The sequence below is a fragment of the Chrysemys picta genome, chromosome 4, assembly GCF_011386835.1.
Source record: "Chrysemys picta bellii isolate R12L10 chromosome 4, ASM1138683v2, whole genome shotgun sequence".
In the NCBI taxonomy this organism is placed as follows: Eukaryota; Metazoa; Chordata; order Testudines; family Emydidae; genus Chrysemys; species Chrysemys picta.
The window spans coordinates 80,648,458-80,666,290 of record NC_088794.1 but is presented as its reverse complement, the minus strand read 5'-3'; the positions used below and the strand labels follow the sequence as shown (position 1 = coordinate 80,666,290).

The 17,833-nt window shown below is 39.7% G+C and overlaps 1 protein-coding gene across 9 annotated transcripts in view; it reads right to left on the bottom strand.

The window, feature by feature from the left end:
- The window catches only part of EXT2 (exostosin glycosyltransferase 2), a 103,259-nt gene that overhangs the window by 17,755 nt on the left and 67,671 nt on the right, over window positions 1–17,833 (bottom strand). For all 9 annotated transcript variants that reach the window (XM_008179788.4, XM_024100469.3, XM_008179792.4 and 6 more), the window contains one exon: window positions 7,581–7,747. In XM_008179788.4, the coding sequence (XP_008178010.2) occupies window positions 7,581–7,747 (167 nt within the window). The remainder of the gene's footprint in view (window positions 1–7,580; window positions 7,748–17,833) is intronic.

Here is a 17,833-nt window from a genome sequence, read left to right as displayed (position 1 = left end):
CAAATTGGGTCGCAACCCCGTTTTAATGGGGTCACCAGGGCTGGCGTTAGACTTGCTGGGACCCAGGGCTGAAGCCAAGCCCGAGTCCCACCACCTGGGGTGGTAGCCCTTGGGCTTCGGCTTTGGCCCCTGAGCATGGGGCTGTGGGACTCTGGCTTTGTCCCCCCAGCCCGGCCTGGCATGGCAGGGCTCAGGTGGGCTTAGGCTTCGGTCTCCCTCCTGGGGTCATGTACTATTTTTTTTTTTGTTAGAAGGAAGTGGCGGCGCAATGAAGTTTGAGAACTGCTGACCTAAACCATCCCTGACAGGAATTTATCCAACCTGTTCTTAAAAACCTTCAATGAGGGGATTCCACAACCTCCTTTGGAAGGCTAGCCCACTGCTTAACTATCCTTATAATTAGAAAGATTTTCCTAGTAAACCTAAATCTTCCTCGCTGCAGATTAAGCCACTTACTTTTTGTCCTACCTTCAGTGGACGTGAACAACTGATCACTGTCCTCTTCATAAAAGCCCTTAACATATTTGAAATGTTATCAGGTCCCTGCTCAGTCTCCTTTCCTGAAGACTAAACATGCCCAGATTTTTTTTAACCATTCCTCATAGGTCAAGTTTTCTAAACCTTTTATCTTTTTTGTTGCTCTCCTCTGGACTCTCTCCAATTGGTCTACGTTTTCCCTTAAGAGTGGCATCTGGAACTGGACAAAGGATTCCAGCTGAGGCCTTGCCAGTGCTGAGTAGAGTGGGACAATTATGTCCCACATCTTAGATATGAAATTCCTTTTAAAATATCCCAGAATATTAGCTTTTTTTCCACAACTATGTCACATTGCTGACTCTCATTCGTGATCCACTGTTACCCCCAGCAATACTACTGCCTACCAGTTATTTCCCACTTTGCAGTTGTGCATTTGATTTTTTTTCTTCCTAAGCATAGTACTTTTCCCTTGTCTTTACTGAATCTCCAATTTGTCAAGGTCATTTTGAATTCAACTCCTGTTCTCCAAAGTGTTTGCAACTACTCCCAGATTGCTGTCATCCACAAATGTTATAAGAATACTCTCTATTCCATTAACCAAGTCATTAATGAGAACAGTGAATAGCACTGGACCCAGGATTGACCCCAATGGGACACAATAGATACATTCCTAGTTTGACTTCAAACCATTAACAACTACTCTGAGTATGGTCCTTCATCCAATTGTGCTCCCACCCTAGTAAATTCATCTAGACTACATTTTCATGGTTTGCTTATGAGAATGTTAGGTAGGACTATATTAAAAGCCTTACAAAATCAAGATGCATCACACCTACAGTCTCCCCCTCTGCACTAGGCCAGTAACCCTGTCAGAGGAGGATGCTGGTGTGGCATGATTTGTTCTTGACAAATCCATGTTGGCTATTCCTTATACTCTATTATTCTTTAGGTGCTTACAATCTGATTGTTTAATAATTTGCTCCAGTATTTTTCCCACTATTGAAGTTTGTCCGATTGGTCTATAATTCCCTGTGTCCTCTTGGTTCCCCCTTTTTCAAGACAGCTACAAAATCTGCCCTTCTTCAATCTTCTGGGACCTGAGTTCTCAAAGATCATTGCTAATAGTTCAGATTGCTTCAGCTAGTTCCTTAAGTACCGTAGGATGAATTTAATCAGGCCCGGGTGACTCAAATACATTTTGAGATAGTTCAGTGGTTTGAGCATTGGCCTGCTAGACCCAGGGTTGAGTGTTCAAAGCTTGAGGGGGCCACTTCGGGATCTGGGGCAAAATCAGTACTTGGTCCTGCTAGTGAAGGCAGGGGGCTGGACTCGATGACCTTTCGGGGTCCCTTCCAGTTCTATGAGATCAGTATATCTCCATATATTATTATAACTTATCTAAATATTCTTTAATCTGTTCCTTCCCCCTTGTTGTTAATATTAACTGTTAACTCTCTGGTCACCATTAACCTTTTTAGTGATAACTGAAGCAAAAGAGGCATTAAACACCTCAGCTTTCTTGATGTTATGCATTATTAGCTCTTCTTCCCTGCTAAGTAGAAGACTTGCACTAGCCTTCATTTTTCTCTTGCTCCTAATATATTTATAGACCCTCTTCTTATTGCCTTTTATGTCTCTTGCTAGTTGTAACTCATATTGTGCTTTACTCTTTCTGATTTTGTCTGCTAGATGCTTGTGCTATTCTTTTGTACTCCTCTTTAGCAATCTGTCCATGTTTCCACTTTTTGTAGGATTCCTGTTTGATTTTCAGCTGAATAAAGAGCCCCAATGGAGCCATATTAGCCTCTTTCCTATCTTTCTTTGGCATCAGGATAGTTTGCAGATGAGATTTCAAACAGAAGTTCTGACAATCTGGGCTTATTAAAGATCTTAGGGTGTTCTACACAAGAACAGGATATTAATCCAAGTGTCCAAGCCTGATTCCAAAATGAGTGTTTATATTATGTCTAGCTAAAGTGCCCTCTGTAGTTTCACTTAGATCCAGTGTGCTTTACTTCTTGGCCCAAAACTATTGTGTAGTCTTGCTGTGCAGTAAGGAAACAGCTGCCACAGTCCATTCCAGAGGTGACTTGAGTGATTTCTTCTTGTAGAGCACAATGGATGAAAGCTGCTATTGTAAGAAAGATATCAGCAATGGATGCACCACATTAAGAGTTTTCTGATCTATTTTAGAACCAGTAGCAGAAAGAATAAAGTAGTTCCAGAAGAAGGCAAGATAAAGTACAGTCCTATAAAAGTGAAATGCTGTTACTATCCTATGTGCGTTAAGGAAAATGCAATAAATCAGGGATCTGTATCTTTCTCTCACTCCACGGGCAGGCTTTTCTTGCTAGCGTTGCTGTTAAACAACATAAATAAGAATCCCAGAGAAAGACAATGGATGCTTTCCATGATTCCAATTTGCAAAAAAAATTTTAACCGCAACAAAATCTCTGTGAATGTTATGGATCCAGCAGAGTCAGTTTAGAGAAGTCCCACGAGGTGGCATGTAGGTTCCAAACTAACACAACATACAGATCTCCTTTAGAAAGCAAATGGTTACATTATTCCTGCTTTGAAGGGGAGAAAGACTGTACTCAGAAGAACCCTTTTAATGGGGCTATCCAAAACTTTAATTAAGATCACTTTTTGATTAATATGGATGTAATGGGTATAATAAATTCATCAGTGATCAGGCCATGATTTTTTACTTTTGAAGTACGGCAGAAAAATTAAGACCTTCAAAGTGAACGTTGGGGCAAGGCAAGAAGACCATCTAACAGAAGCAGGCAATATGTTTACAATTCCAACCAACTGTGGCCAACTCTTTTTCCTAGATACATACAGAGAAAATGCAATCTGAAAAAACTTCAGAGCAAAAATAGCTTGGAGGGAATAAAATAATTCCATTTTACGGTATTTTTTTCTTATTATTTTAGTATTCAATGGTTATACAGTACTTGAAGTTGTAAAGTGCTATATAGTTATTAATAAGTCCTCCCAAAATCCATGTTTGGAAACTATTATCCCTTTTTTACAGATGGACAAACTGAGATACAGAAAGGTGAAGCAATTTGCCTTGAGACCACACAACCACCCAATTGTATCCTAAAGAGCAGGCTCCAAGTTCCTTGCTCAAAAGAAAAAAAAACAATGGATTTCCCTCAATTTTTTTTTAAATGATGATGATCTGAATATATTTAGTTTCTTGACTTTTTTAATAATCTGCCTTGAAATGAAAATAGCAGAGGCTAATGAATGTTTAGAAAAGTTGTCTCGTTCTGTTTAGCACTTTAGTTTGTCAGTGCCTCTACTTTGGTGAAATTTTGTCACCGGTTTCTACAGTGATCCTATTTCAATTTACAATATTTTAGGTATTCCTGCACCTCCTTATAACAGCAGCAGACAGGAGCAGCTTGCTCCTATAGTTTTTACATTATGTAATAAATCACTGAACTGTAAAAGTTCACTTTTAACAAGTAAAAAATATCTGACACTGAGTGTTACTATAATTTTTTATGGCTGAAATTGTATGGAGATCAAAGTTGTGGGGGGTTTGTTTTGAGTTTTATTTTTATTTTTGTTAAAGATCCTATACATCCACATAAATCTGTGTGACAGAGGGGTTTTGCCATATGTTTAAAAACAGAGTCTCAAGGATGAGGGGAGAAGCGAAGAAAGTACCTAAATGTCACGTTTCCAAATGCTTCTTGTGACTGAAGCAGACCTACTTTTAAAAGAAAACTTTCTTGTAACATTATATGCTGCTACTATTCCCTCTGGATTCCCCTGCAAATGAGTCAAGAACTCAAGAGATACTTTCCTGGTAAAATACATAAACAGATAAATAAATTATCACAGGCTGAGGACAATTTAAACATCTGGTAGCCAGTTCAGGCCTGTCAAGCAAGTCAAAGACACTCAGGGCCAGAGAAGATCAATCTGCAGTCCCTGATTTCTGGGCTGGAGAGCAGGAACTGTATTACCCGTGGCCTTAAGAGGGAAAATTGTATAAGTAAAATAAGTTGCCATACTTTTGTATGATTCAAAAAGTATGATTTTGTATGTATTTCAAAAAAACAAAAAAACTAGTAATCTAAAAATATATTGATTCAAACTAGCCTTGGGTTTGCTTCAGTTACATGTTTGATAAGGTATTTTACTATTCTATCTACATGGCAATGTATTAAACTAGAATGGTTTTACAGTTAAACTAGGGGACTGCAAAATATGTCTCCCAGACAAAGTAATGCTGTATCCAAACAGCTAAATTCACCCATGCAAGCTGTTACTCAGGCAGTCCTGCAATCCAAGCATCTGGCCCACAGCAGGCAAATAAGGGTTTCTCTACATGCAGAATTACTGTGCAACAAGCCAGGGTGTAAATCTACAGTACACTAGCCTGCCGAACACTAAGTCACCTACTGTGTGCTAGAAGTTCCCTAGTATCCTTGGACATACTGCTGTTTCAAACATGGCAACTAAGCACACAACAGCCTAGTGTGCTATACAGTTACACACTGGCTTGCCATTCACTAAGTCTCCATGCAGACAAGCCCTGGACTGGATAACATGGTCTAATGGTTAGAGCAGATGGGGAGTCATGAGTACCTGATTTAAATTCCTGATACTTAGTAACTGTAAACTTGAGGAAGTCACTTACACTACTTTTTGCCACAATTTTCCCTATGAGGATACTAATCTCCTAACATGGGGGCATAAGAGACTTAACACCTGTGAAGTGCTTTGTTAGTGTAAAGTATTACTTCTGTGGATATGCACACTCCTTATTTTTGATTCTCATGATTTCTTGCTGAAATACAACCTAAGATCACCTGCAGTAGTGACCTTCAGTTAGAGTCTTTAAACAGAAGCCCTCAGAGCTTTGCACCACCAGTAATGAAGGTTCATTTTGGAACTACTTAGGAAACTTTTTAGGTTTTCTTGTATTTATTTTTGTTTCAGTTTGAGCCAGACTTATGGTGACATGAGAATTAAACTGGTAACGGAGGCAGTGTTTACACCGCACGCCAGTCAGAAGCTCTGTTAACATGACATTTTTCTCCTCTAAAACTTTCCACCATTACTACCACCAGTTCAGCCCCACAGCTGGTAGCAAGAGTAGAAGCACTAATAAAGACAAGGCTCTGCTGGCTGCCAATGATATCACCATTTTGCTATCTAACCCTTTTCAGAACAGTTCTATGCAGTACAGTGTTTAAAATGCTCAGGGCAGCAGACTTTCCAATGACGGAGATGAACTGTCATTAGCAATGGGGGAAATATCAAGGGGAAAACGCAGTATAGACCAACATGGCCATAAAGAACCCTTCCCACAATTGTCTTCTTTTAGTTCTCCTTTCATGTCTCACATACTAACATGTAATTGTTACACTCCCAAGGGACATATTTCCCTGTGAAGACATGTGGCACTCTGTCTCCACTACTTTAAAAAAATTGTTATTGTTTAAGTCAACATACCTACGTTTCCACAAATAACTTCTTGAATCCAAAAACTGGTAATTGGCTAAAAGTTTCTCTCACTTGGGGAGGATTCACATTACAGGGATACTAAAGTTATACATCTTGACAAAAGCCTATGTCAGCAGGTTAGATTAGTAACAGCCAACAGATTGCAACATTTATTTTACTTTCCAGTATTTTATGCTGTTCGATTTTGTTATTTCACTCTGGGCAATGAAATTAACTCCTCGGTGTCACGGTCCAGCTCTCACGCATTAAGCCCAGTGTCATTCTGTTTGAACTTCCCATTCTCCAGCAAAGTGTAAATAATACATACATACATACATACAAACAACAAAAACCCACCCTCTCCTGACTTGGTTTTAAAAGAAAATTTAAATTCACCCAATATTTCTACTAATACTAGTTTTGGAAAAAAGGCTTCTATTTCCACAACACAGAGCATTGTTGTTTTTACACAGGTGTTATAGTAATGTCAGATTGTATATACTGTGTCATATACCCAAATATAAAAAAGGAAGGAGAAAAATACCATAAGAGAAATTTCAACCCCCTTCTTTAAAACCTAAATTTCAGAAGCAAGTGAAACTGACTACTTCCCTTTAAATGTGTGGTCATTTTGACAGATGACTCAGGTACAGGTTTGAAAATTTCACCTTCCTTCTAATGCCATGGCTAATTGATTTGGACTCTATTTTTCTATTTGTTGATACCATCACTGTAACAGCAGCCACTGCGTCCTCACTGCCTTCACCATGTGTCTTGTGCATCTCCCACTTGACAGCCCATATCAACCTCCTTTTTTGTTGTGCCGCACCTAGTGCTAAACACTTTCCCCTCAGGAGGCCTTTCCTGTTCTTAATACTTAACCTCTGGACCTTGCTTGTCCACTACTTCATACAAAAAGGAGGTGTAGATAAAGTACTATCAAGTGGAGCAACTGCTAGCTACTGATCTAAGAGACCAGTAAACAGAAAACTTTCAGTCACATTTGATTCCCATTTGTTAGAATAGCTCAGGTGTTATGCTTACTGAGAATCATTCATTTATTTGAAGGTGCTTAGCTGCTAAAAATATTCTAGAGCAATGCAACAATATTTCTATTGGTCACAGAACAAATTGTCACAGCTGGACCCACCAAATCCAAGATAAGCAATAATACAGAATGGACACATGTGAACCTTATTTACTGTGAATCTCTCCCATAGAAACAGACTTGAGGTATTAACTTTGGCAAAACCTCTGTGACTTGTCATGCCAATAGAAGTTACTGAAATTGAAGAGCCATAGACTCCATTCCCACCTAGCAGGGATTTCTTTTGTTTAAAGTATACAGAATTTTCTGGAGACTCATGGCACTGACAGGCCATTTACAAGGTATTTACTGTTGGCTAAGAATTTTCCTATAGCTAAAAGGCTTTTCAAAAAGTTATGAGCCCCCAACCTTTTTTAGGCCAGATTGTCAGCGGGTGTAAATTGGCACTGATTTACTGAAGTCAATGGAGCTATGACGACTTATACCAGCTGATCATCTGGCCCTCTTCCCCATGCGATACTTATATATACACACAGTGTTAGGCAAATAGCATAACACAGTGAGGAAAAAAACATCCTCTTACCTCATAACCAAACTGCAGTTCATCAGAGGTCAACATGATGATATCATCATCAATGGCCAAGACGGCCTCCGTTTCAATCTCATCATAGGGGAAGAAGCGGTTACTAAGCTTGTTTTCTGTGGTCTTCACAACCTTCAGTGGAACCCGAATCTTTGGCCATAGAGAGTCTGAGGAGAAACATTGAGAGAGAAAGAATTCACTATTAGATTTTGATTCTTATTAAGACTGCGTCCCATCCTCAGCTTGATTTTTCCCCTCAAGTATTCTAACCCCTCACAAAAGGTTGTGGGTGTTTGATTTATACAGTAACTCCTCACTTAGAGTCATCCCGGTTAACATTGTTTTATTGCTGATCAGTTAGGGAACATGCTGGTTTAAAGTTGTGCAATGCTCCCTTATAATGTCGTTTGGCAGCTGCCTGCTTTGTCCATTGCTTGCAGGAAGAGCAGCTCATTGCAGCTAGCTGGTGGGAGCTTGGAACCAGGGTGGACCAGCAGCCCTCCGTCAGCTCCCCGCTCCACAAAGTTCCCTGTGCGGCAGCCGCCCAGCAGGCTAGCAATTGCCTGGCAGTTCAGCTGTCCCTCCCCCACTGCCATGTGCTGCTCCTGACCTCTGCCTTGGAGCTGCTCCTGGGAGCCTCCTGCTTGCTGTGTGGGGGAGGTGGGGCGCTAATGTCAGGGTGTCCCCCTTTCCCCCTGCTCCTGCACCCCATTTACCCCATCTCCATGGTGGGGGGATGACAGGACAGGGCTCAGGATGGAGGGAGCTTCCTGGGAGCAGTTGCTGTCTCAACTTGATGATCTATTTAACAAGGCAGTTTACTTAGAGTGGGGTCAGTGTACTTAAAGGAGCAATGTGCATCTCTCTCTCTCTCTCTCTCGCTCACACAGGGTGTGTGTCTCTGTCTGCCATGCTGTCTCCCCTCCCTCCATTTGTGCGGTCTTGTAGAGTGTGAGGCTACATTAACAACAATGGGTTAACCCTTGACGGCTCAGCCAAAAGCTAGTTCATCATTTAGCAGTAAGGCATTCCCTGGGAAATATTCCACCCTCTTCCACCCTCTGACTCCACCACCTCAACCAAGCTTCACAATCATCATCGCGGTGTACAGTATTAAATTGTTTGTTTAAAACTTAGAGAGAGAGAGACAGAGAGAGAGAGAGTGTGAGTGTGTTTTGTCTGGTGAAAAAAATTTCCCTGGAACCTAACTCTCCCCCCCCCCCTTACATTAATTCTTATGGGGAAATTGGATTCGCTTAACATAGTTTCGCTTAAAGTCACATTTTTCAGGAACATAACTACAACATTAAGCAAGTAGTTACTGTAACTTATTTTCAACTAGGCAAAAATAGCAACCAGAGAGATAACCTGTTATATTTCCACAGTGCAATTAAGATCTTTACAAACATATATACACAAGGGTTACTAGGCCTATCACTGAAATGCAGCCACCACTATTGCGGTTATTGCGGTATGTGGGAACGGTTTAACAGGACATAGCAATACTATGTGACAGCTTAAGACAGGAAGCAAATAAGAATATGTTTTCCAATTGAAACTGTAGGGAGAATTGAGGGAAGCACAAAGTAATCACCTGTTCAGAATCTGTTCAGCTCAAAGAATTTGAAGGGGAGTTTACTCTTTACAGCTCCAAACAGAGCTAAAAACTAAATGCATCAGAGAAAAACAGAGATTGCTAAAAAGTTCATTGCCATTAATGGTTACAGATTGAATTATCACATATGAGAAAATTAATTTGGGGGGGGGGGTTCTTCTGAAAAATCTAAGGTATCAGGATTAAACCAAGCTAAAAAAAGAATTATACAAGTACACCCTATTACACGAACTATGACAAATTATATACAATAGTTTAACTCGTAATAAAGTATGCAAATGGAGCATGTCAACTTTGCCGTGAGAATATTACAGTTTGGGTTTCTGTGCTTAAATTTGGTAATTGAAACAACTGCATTAACACTTATTTGCAGTTAAAATATATTACAACATGCTACACATGCATCTATGGTTGCAAAACATTGTATTCTATTCTATCAGAGACATAGCTTGAGTAATTAAAAATATTGTAATAAGCACAAAGTAATAGAGCTAAGATTTCAATATTAAGCATCAGCTCTTCATTTTCTAAATTTGCAAGTTTAAAAACAATCTTTCTAATGCAAAAGGTTAACAATGGTAGCTATTGCAAAATTGATGGTTCGCAACAGTATCAAATTATCTAAAAGCTTTTTAAAATAAAATAAAATAAAAAAACAGAGAGCTAACCTTGCCTACTCCACAACCCAGCCAACACTGGTTGGCTGATCTCTTGTAGTCACAGTTGTTTCTTAGGACAATTGGAATGAGGAGAGGGTAGTGACCTCATTAAGAAGGGTGCATAAGAGAAAGTGTAGATACAGATATTTGTGGGATAACAGACAATTGGACATTGACTGGTATTAATGATGGAGTGGATTATGCAAGGAAGTAACAAGATACAAGAACATTAAAAGTAGGGAGGCACATGTTAAATGTATTAAGAACTGGCTGACAGACCTCATAAGGTCCATGGGGAGTCATAATTGAATGTGGATGCATCTAACAGGGTACTGCAGGGACTGGTAGTAGTCTTGACGTTATTCAACATTTTCAGTGACCTCAAAGCAAATATAAAATCACTGCTGATAAAATCTGCAGATGGCACAAAGATTGGCAGAACAGTAAATAATGATGAGGACAGGGCAGCCATACAGAGTGACATACATTTCTTGGTAAGATAGGCCTATTCAAAATAATGTGTTTTAATAGAGCCAAATACGAAGTTATACATTTAAGAACAAGGAATGTAGTCCATAGCTACATAACAGGGGACTCTGTCTGAGAAAGCAGTGACTCGGAAAAGGATTTAGGGATCACAGTCGACAAGCAACTCCCAGTGCAATGCTGTGGCAAAAAAAGCCCAGTGTGATCTTTGGATATCTAAAGAGTAGAGTAGTAAAAGCAGGAGGTGACTTTACCTCTGTATAGAGCATTTATAGATTCCAAAGACAGAAGGGACCAGTGTTATCATATAGTCTGACCTCCTGTATGGCACAGGCCACAGAACATCTCCAAAATAATTCCTAGAGCAGAGCTTTTAGGGAAAAAAAATCCAATCTTGATTTCAAAATTGTCAGTGATGGAGAATCCACTACAACCTTTTGTAAATTAGTTTCAATGGTTAATTACCCTCACTGTTAAAAATGTATGGCTTACTTCCCACCTGAATTTATCTAGCTTCAATTTCCAGCCTTTGGACTGTGTTATACTTTTTGGGTGAGACCGACATTGGAAGTTCTAGCGTACACATTTTTAAAAGACTGTGGAAAAACTGAAGCAGCTGTAGAAAATAGCCACAAAAGTGATTAGAAGGCTAGAGAAAATGCCTTAACACAGTGGCATACTTAAAGAATGCAATCTGTTTAGTTTATCAAAAAGAAAGATGACTTGATTACATTGTATAAGTCCCTTCATGTGCAGAAAAGACTGGGTACAAAAGAGCTCTTCAACTGAGTGAAGAAAACATAAAAAGAACCAATTTCTGGAAGCTGATGCCAGACAAATTAAATATATTTTGAAGTCTTCAAATCAAGACTGGATGTCATCAGCAGTGACAATGAATGTGGTGGGGAGGGATGTACAAATTATACATGCACACATTCCCAACTCTGTAGAAGTCTAGAATCAGCCCCCAGAGTTGAGTTCCAGCTCTGCTTCTTTTTACGACTTGCAAGTAAACAGACATTCACCCTTTTCCCCACTGTCAGTCCATTAACACTAAAATGAGTTCAGAACCTAATTAAAGAGCAAAGACACTGTAATACTGTTAGTTCCACAGGGGAACACACACCCACTTCATTCCAACACTCACACAAGCAGAGCTTGCTGCTGTGGGTGAATGTGCATGTTCTCACTGCCAGCTAGAGCTCTCAAACTTTATGGCTGATACAATACTCAAAAAACTCCCAGAGCTTTGCACAGTTCATAAGCACTGGCGTCCAAACACAAGACTACTTTACTGGGAAAACAAAACCCCTTTTCCAAACCACACTGAAGAATCTTCAGGAGCAGGTTTTTCTTGGAAAGATATTTTGGAAGGAGGGGTTGGCATGTGTGAGTGGCCAAAAGAAAGGAGAAGCAATAGCATTATATTTACTGGAAATATGATTATTTCAGATTCCTACCCTGAGGTGGTTCTTGAGAGACTGTAGAACAAATGCACACAAACACTTTAGAAAATTCATTTTCATCTGGGTAGTTTTGTGGGACCCATGCTCTGCCTTTGCCACACAAGTGGTTTACATCTGATTCCAGTCTCTCCCTCCTTGTTTTGAAAGGCAGTGAAATTAACACTGGTGGGTGCTCGAATGACTTGCAACACTCAGTTTGTCAGCACCACAGCTCAATCTGCAGACTCCAAAGTAAGTCACAACCAGTCATCAGCTGAAAGGAGGCAGCAAGTGACTTGGGGTCTCAAAGCTATGGAGGATAAAGTAATATGGGGGAAAATGAAAGAATCCGTGGGGCTTGGAGAGTAGGTGAAGAATTCATCTATATGAACTTTTTATATCCCTGAATAGCAATCAAACTGTGTGTTCACACTCATCCAGCACTACATACTACAGTGCTAAACAAAAGCTACTGGCTCTCAGCCATTCAGGTCATCGGTAGTTAAGCATGTGAAAGCTGCATTGTTCTAACCAGAAACAGTTTTAGGAAATCCTTTGTCCTAGTTAGATTCCAGTCAAAGATTTCACTTTCCATTTGTAAAAACAACAGAAACAGAGTTGCTATTATTTAATGAATAGAAGACTAATAATTTTTCATGGCAATTATTAGTATTTTAATACAAATTCTCAGAAGATGATTTCTGCACAGCTTAGAGCAAGGTTGTGTCTAAGCAAATATGGAATAAAGCTGTATTGATTATTTTCTCTATTTAGGTTAGTAAGGAAGATGGATGGTTTAAAACAACTCTCGCCTTCCTTGCTCTCCATGCTAGTAGATGATCCAACTGATTTGAGCAGAGCGCTGGGTCTCTAATCCTAACCATTATCACCATGACTTACAACACAGTGCAAGAGAACTCCCTCCATTCACCCATTGCTAATCTCAGGTTCTTTTACAAGGAAAAAGTCATTGAAATTCAATGTCTGATTCAGCACTGAGAACATTTATTTTCCCTAGTAACGTTCAATAAAAACTCCAAACATTTTTCATTTTACTAGTCATCCTAACATCAGGAGATAGCAAGCTTTAATAGTTAGAACCATTTATCAGGAGCTAGGACTCTAATGTTCTATTCACAGCTCTGCTACCCATTTACTCTCTAATGTGTAAGTCACTTACACCTCTGCTTCCTTTTATCTATAATCATATGCATCTACCTCACAAAGGTGGTGTAAGGTTTAATGTTTGTAAGACACTTTGAGACCTTTTAGAAGAAACATACCTGTGTATATGAATGGGGTAATACCAATTTAAATAGTTTGTGAGCCCCTGACTGTCTTCTATGTTTCGGAAGCCACCAGAACCCTGCTAGAGCAGCAGCGTGTATTTGTAACTAGGCCTTAAATGTTCCATACACTTAGGAAACGTGGCTATTTGTATCTCCTTGCGTGGTTCCTTCATATTACATATGTTGTGTAAAAACTAAAAGACAACATTACAGAAGGACAAAGTATTAACTTTGTCCTGTCTACCCCATCCACCCTTTTAGTCCAAGGTATCCACCAAATAAACAATGGTGGAGGCGATACTAATGTCTAAATAAGCCAATCTCAACACAATTAAAAAATATAGTGTAGAGCAGCATTTTGGGCTGATGGCACTATGTAATATCATGAATAAATGAAATTGCAGCACAAAGTAATAGCCACAGTGATGACCATCCAAAGTAAACACCCTCCAAAGTCATAGGCCTGGGAACAAACATGGTGGGTGCTGGAAGGGAGAGGTTCTTCTGCCTAAAACTAACATGATGAAAACTTGTTGGAAACTTCTATCACATGCTGTATGTATTTTCTTAAACTTCAAAACCAGTCATTTAGACTTAAATGTGAGCAAAAAGGGAGGAGGGAAGTATTTGATAGGATGGAGAGAATTTAAAAAAAACATTTCTGCCTACACAAATATTCCAGCAGCAGACACTTAGACCACAATATTTATTTTAGTAAATGCAGAGCGAGTGAAAAACATCACTTTCTCCTATAATATTTCAAAGCTTTAAACCATTTTTTATTAATACCGTACACATAAAGTCATGTTTGTCTGCTGGCACTACAGCTGGGTTGACAACCTATTTACATACGGTTCATATCCCATGCGGTCAAAAGTGACTGTAAGACCAGGATCAGAGAGATGTGTTTAAAGGGTAAGTGAAAAGGGGTTACGTTCAAAATTAGACATGTTTTTAAATGGTTATCAGCCAGGGGATTTCTTCTCAATTTTGTTTCAAAACAAAAATCCACCACTCTTACCAAGAAATTAAATACAAAATACTAAAATTTCATGTGGTCTTCAAAAGATTTTTTTGTTTTGTTTTTTTTGCTGTTAGTGCATTCTTCTACAGCTGCAATTAAATTCGATTCCTAGAACACTGCTCATGACATGGATTCAAAGGCAAGGAACCGGGATCTTGTTTTCCTGTGTCATCGAAAAGCATGTCATCTAACACTACACTGGGACATAGGCTTAGCAATGACTGAATCATCATTGCCACTACTTGTAAGCACCTTGGTTTTGGGGGGGGAGCAGGGAGAGGCATCTTCCATTCAAGTACTGGAAAAGCCCAAGCTAAGCTTACTTTACAGAATCTAATAAGATCACAGCTCAAGATGGAAGATTGCAGATCTTAAAATCCAAATTAATGCTTTCCCCCCTAACTTTATTATTATTAATAGGGCTGTCAAGCGATTAAAAAAATTAATCACGATTAATTGTACTGTTAAACAATAACAGAATACCATTTAACTATTTGATGTTTTCTACATTTTCAAATATATTGATTTTAATTACAACACAGAATACAAAGTGTACAGTGCTCACTTTAATAAAAAAATTTCACTGTAAAAAAACAAAATAGTATTTTTCAATTCACCTAATACAAGTACTGTAGCGCAATTTCTTTATTCTGGAAGTTGAATTTACAAATGTAGAATAATCTACAAAAAATAACTGCATTCAAAAATAGAACAATGTAAAACTTTAGAGCCTACAAGTCCACTCAGTCCCATTTCTTGTTCAGCCAATCGCTCAGACAAACAAGATTTTTTACATTTGCAGGAGATAATGCTGTCGTCTTCTTGCTCACAATGTCACCTGAAAGTGAGAACAGGCGTTCGCATGGCACTGTTGCAGCTGACGTCGCAAGATATTTACATGCCAGGTATGCTAAAGATTCATATGTCCCTTCATGCTTCATCCACCATTCCAGAGGACATACGTCCATGCTGATGACAGGTTCTGCTCGATAACAATCCAAAGCAGTGAGGACTGATGCATGTTCATTTTCGTAATCTGAGTTAGATGCCACCAGCAGAAGGTTGATTTTCTTTTTTGGTGATTTGGGTTCTGTAGTTTCTGCATCGGAGTGTTGTTCTTTTAAGACTTCTGAAAGCATGCTCCACACCTCATCCCTCTCAGATTTTGGAAGGCACTTCAGATTCTGAAACCTTGGGTCAAGTACTGTAGCTATCTTTAGAAATCTCACATTGGTACCTTCTTTACATTTTTGTCAAATCTGCAGCGAAAGGGTTCTTAGAATGAACAACGTGCTGAGTCATCATCCGAGACTGCTAGAACATGAAATATATGGCAAAATGCAGCTAAAACAGAGTCGGAGACCTAAAACTCTCCCCCAAGGAGTTCAGTCACAAATTTAATTAACGCTTTTTTTTTTTTTAAATCGAGCATCGTCAGCATGGAAGCATGTCCTTTGGAATGGTAGCTGAAGCATGAAGGGGCATACGAATGGTTAGTGTATCTGGCACGTAAATACCTTGCAATGCTGGCTACAAAACTCCCATGTGAATGCCTGTTCTTGCTTTATGGTGACATTGTAAATAAGAAGTGGGCAGCATTATCTCTCTTAAATGTAAACAAACTTGTTTGTCTTAGCAAAGGAGAAGTAGGACTGAGTGGACTTGTAGGCTCTAAAGTTTTACATTGTTTTGTTTTTGAGTGCAGTTATGTAACAAAAAGCCCTACATTTGTAAGTTGCATTTTCAGGATAAAGAGATTGCACTACAGTACTTGTATGAGGTGAAGTGAAAAATACTATTTCTTTTATTGTTTTTACAGTGCAAATATCTAATCAAAAATAATATAAAGTGAGCAGTGTACACTTTGTATTCTGTGTTAACTGAAATCAGTATATTTGAAAATGTAGAAAAACATCCAAAAATATTTAATAAATTTCAATTGGTATTCTATTGTTTAATGGTGTGATTAAAATTGCGAATAATCATGATTTTTTTATCACGGTTAATTTTTTTGAGTTAATCGCGTGAGTTAACTGTGATGAATCGACAGCCCTATTTATTATTATTATTCCAAACAAAAAATGCCAGAAGGGAGATGTTCTATTACAGGTAGAACATGGATCTAGAAGTAAGGGCTCCTGGTTCCTATCCCTGACTCTGATTCACTGGCATGGTTTTCATCATGTTAGTAATAGGCGGAAGAAGAAGAATTCACTGTATGACCTTGCACACCAAACTTAACCTCTCTCTTACCGCACTATCTAAAACGGTAAAATGGGAATATAGCTCACAGGATGTGTTTTTCCAAGTGTTTTGAGATGCTCAGATGAAAAATGCTAAGTAAACATAAAGTATGCAAAGTACTATACTTAAAGCAGTTTGATCTTTTTGTACATTATAATTTAAGAGTTTACATATCTTTAATTTTTTATTTTAAGGAAGACATGCCATCTTTCCAGTATTCACAGGGGTGCTGGAACAATTTATATAATGGGGATACTGAGAGCCATCGAATCAAACTGTAAACCCTGTACATAATGAAAACCACTTCAACCAAGCAGGGCCGGTGCAAGGAAGTTTCGCGCCGTAGGCGAAACTTCCACCTTGCGCCATTCCCCCACCCAGCTAACCCCCCTCACCCCACCCCCCACGGCAGCTAACCATGTCCACCCGCCCCCTGCACCAGAGGAGCCCCGCCTGCGGCAGCTAACCCTGCCTGCCCCCCGCGCGGCAGCTAACCCAGCCCGGGGAGCCTGCCCCAGCTCACCTCCGCTCCACTGAGTATGCCAGCACCGCTCTAATTCTCCTCCCCTCCCAGGCTTGCGGTGCCAATTGGAGGAGAATTCGAGCGGGGGCTGTGTGCTCAGCAGAGGAGGCAGAGTGGAGGTGATCTGGGGCAGGGAGCGGTTCCCCAGTGCACCCCCCCCGTTACTGCGGGCGGCCTCCCCGCGCCCCCCTGCCCCAGCTCACCTCCACTCCACCTCCTTGCCTGAGCGGGCTTTTAGGCGCCCTCAACCACTAGGCGCCCTTGGCGGCTGCCTAGTTCGCCTAGTGGTTGCACCGGCCCTGCAACTGAGCATTCCCAGCACCTCTAGTTCCAGCACCTATGCTATTCAGACTAGAAATCGTCTATATCATTGTTTTTCAAGTGCTACATCCACTTTTTCCTATTTCATATGAACAGGTCTGAGGGTAGCTAAAAATCCCTTACAGAAGTCACAGGTGATTTATATGGCAGTTACTAAGGTATGCTTAGTCATGCAACAACACTGAGTAGACAGTAGGTGATCACTTCATAGGAAGGGGGAGAAAATTTATGTGGATAGACACCACCAGCATGTATTTATTTAAAGGATGTATTTGGTTACGTTTAACCCATTTAAAATTAACATTTTCAACTGACTGACCAATTGCAAAATTTGGCATCCAATTAATTATCAATCAAGCCTCATTTTCAATTCTGAATAAACTGGATTAATCCCATGGCCTATTTTTAGTTTCTTGCACAGTTATAGAAACCATCAAAAAAATAGGACACTGATTTTCTTTAGCCTCTGAAAATTGGCCTCCATAATTGCATGTGTTAAAAGTAAGGAGCACAAATTTATTTAAAAAAACAAACAAAAAAAAACACAATGAAAAATGATGCAAGTTCCCTGCCCATCCCAGAGCTCCTTGCAGCCTTCCTGACTCTGGTGAGTTTTGGGCAGAGGCAGGTGAGAACATAAAAGAAGA